The sequence below is a fragment of the Erpetoichthys calabaricus genome, chromosome 3 (genome assembly GCF_900747795.2).
Source record: "Erpetoichthys calabaricus chromosome 3, fErpCal1.3, whole genome shotgun sequence".
Lineage (NCBI taxonomy): Eukaryota > Metazoa > Chordata > Cladistia > Polypteriformes > Polypteridae > Erpetoichthys > Erpetoichthys calabaricus.
The window spans coordinates 240,349,042-240,351,420 of record NC_041396.2 but is presented as its reverse complement, the minus strand read 5'-3'; the positions used below and the strand labels follow the sequence as shown (position 1 = coordinate 240,351,420).

The 2,379-nt window shown below is 32.3% G+C and overlaps 1 protein-coding gene across 1 annotated transcript; it reads left to right on the top strand.

The window, feature by feature from the left end:
* The first annotated feature begins 1,072 nt into the window (after positions 1-1,072).
* Positions 1,073-2,379, top strand: LOC114649494 (trace amine-associated receptor 1-like). The gene has a single exon (XM_028798982.2). The coding sequence runs from the start codon at positions 1,098-1,100 to the stop codon at positions 2,163-2,165; it is 1,068 nt and encodes a 355-aa protein (XP_028654815.2). The 5' UTR covers positions 1,073-1,097; the 3' UTR covers positions 2,166-2,379.

The window sequence follows — 2,379 nt, the reverse complement described above, 5'->3', positions numbered from 1 at the left end:
GATTATGGCATGAAGGCAGGATTTAAGTAGTGTGGTGGGGATGGGGTCCAGTACACAAGTAGTCGGCCTCATCTTACAAAGCAGGTTATTAACAAACGCAGAGGTGACTGGTGAGAACTTAGAGAAGGAGCTGGATGGAGTGGGAAAACAGGGAGAGATATAAACAGATGATATATTTATGTTAGTTGAATTATTTAGATCTTTAATTTTGTTATGGAAAAAGTGGAGGAATTCCTCACAGACTTCAGTAGAAGAGGTAGTTGGACCAGATGCGGGTTCGAGTATAGCATTACTTCTATCAGATAAAAAGTAGAAATAAAATAATTTTATCTTATTTATAAAACCGTTAAATTTCAAAATCTTTACTAATCCTTGCTTGCATTTTTTTTCTGTAATAATGAAGATATGTTGATGTTAATGAAAGTTATTCCCCTGCGTAAAGTTACATAAGCACCATCTTGTGTTTAATGACCTTTGGGAAATATGTGTTCTTCAATAAGAAAGCCATTTGCTCTGTTTCCTCTTGTATATTTACTAAAACATTGGACTCTTGGTTACAAAGGTAAACAGCAGTTACAGTAAATATATAAAGCTGTAATATGAAGTCGACTTCTCATAGAGCTCTTTAATAATCCAAGGTATGTCAATAAGCATTGTTGAATTAAAATGTATCTATGCAATGTTCAATAGAGAATATTTATTATAATTAAAAGAAAAATGGTGTTACTATGCCTTACCCCTTAAAAATAGAATATTATAAAACTAAAAGTAAGAACCACAATTTACTGAAATGTATTGAAAACTCTTGACAGATAATTAAAAATGGGTTTTAAAGCTACAGTTATTATATAATGGAAATTACTAATGAGACATGAATATATATGTGCCAAGTTTACCACGTTTTAAATAATTACTTTAAATAACATTTGTAAACACTTCTTTATGGCAGTAATTATTCTTATTTCTGCATTATCATAGTTTTTTCTGTGTTCTGATGTCCTTTACAGGGTTGTTTCCTGCCTTTTGATCGTTGCACTCAGGATAGACATCAGCATCTCTTGAAAAATAGCTCACCCAGAAAGTTTTTGGATGGATGGATGTTTGTTTTCCTTGGAGGAGGAATTAAAATATACATTGTAAACAGGATAATGCTAAAAAATAAAACCTGGATTTTGGAAGATATTACTTTGTGTTATACATTTATAGAAAACTCATGCCCTAAACAGACCTATTCATTGGCTGTTCGTGTTTTTATGTATGTAATATTGTGCATATTAATCACATTCACTGTTTGTGGAAATTTGCTAGTAATCATTATTATATCTCATTTCAAGCAGCTTCATACACCAACAAATTACCTTACTCTTTCTCTGGCAGTTGCTGACTTTCTCCTAGGTGGGCTCGTAATGCCACCCAGTATGATCAGATCAGTTGAAACGTGCTGGTACTTTGGTGATTTTTTTTGCAAGTTTCATACCAGTACAGACATGATGCTGTGCTTATCCTCTATTTTGCATCTGTCCTTCATTTCAGTTGATCGTTATTATGCAGTATGTTTTCCTCTTACATACAATGCTAAAATTAACGTAGGTCTTGTAGGCAGAGCAATTTTTCTTATTTGGTGTTGCTCAGCTGCATATGGATTTGGAATAGTATTCTATGGAATAAGTATGAAGAATGCTGATTCCTTTTCTGACCAAAGTTTATTTTGCATCGGTGGCTGCTTTGTAGTGCATACCTTGGTAACCACTGTGATCACTTCATTAGTTGGATTTGTTATCCCAGCTTTTATTATATTAGGTATTTATCTAAAGATCTTCATTGTAGCAAAGAAACAAATCAGAGCTATTAAAAAAACAATTGACAAAAATGCTGCATCAAGACAGAGAGAAAGAAAAGCAGCAAAAACATTGGCAATAGTTATAGGTGTATATATTACGTGCTGGACACCATTTTTCTTATGGAGTATGATGTTTTCTTTTTCCAATAATTCAACTCCTGCTTCTGTAATTGACACTTTAGTCTGGTTTGCATACATCAACTCCACTTGTAACCCTTGCATTTATGCCTTTTTTTATAACTGGTTCAGAAAAGCTCTCAGAATGATTGTGTGTGGAAATATTTTTAATAATCACTCTGCATGGGCAATTCTTTATACTGACTAAATTATTAAAACCTTCATCATAATGAACAAATGTGTATTTATAGTAAGAGTATATAATCACCTAATGAATGAAACACATACACATATGTATTTATCATTTGTAAACTCAGTGATGTGTACCAAAATTCCAGAAAATCTAAACTCAAAGATAAAAATACATCTTAGAAATGTTATGAAGTCCATTGTGTGTTTCTTTAACATAATTTTTTACTTCA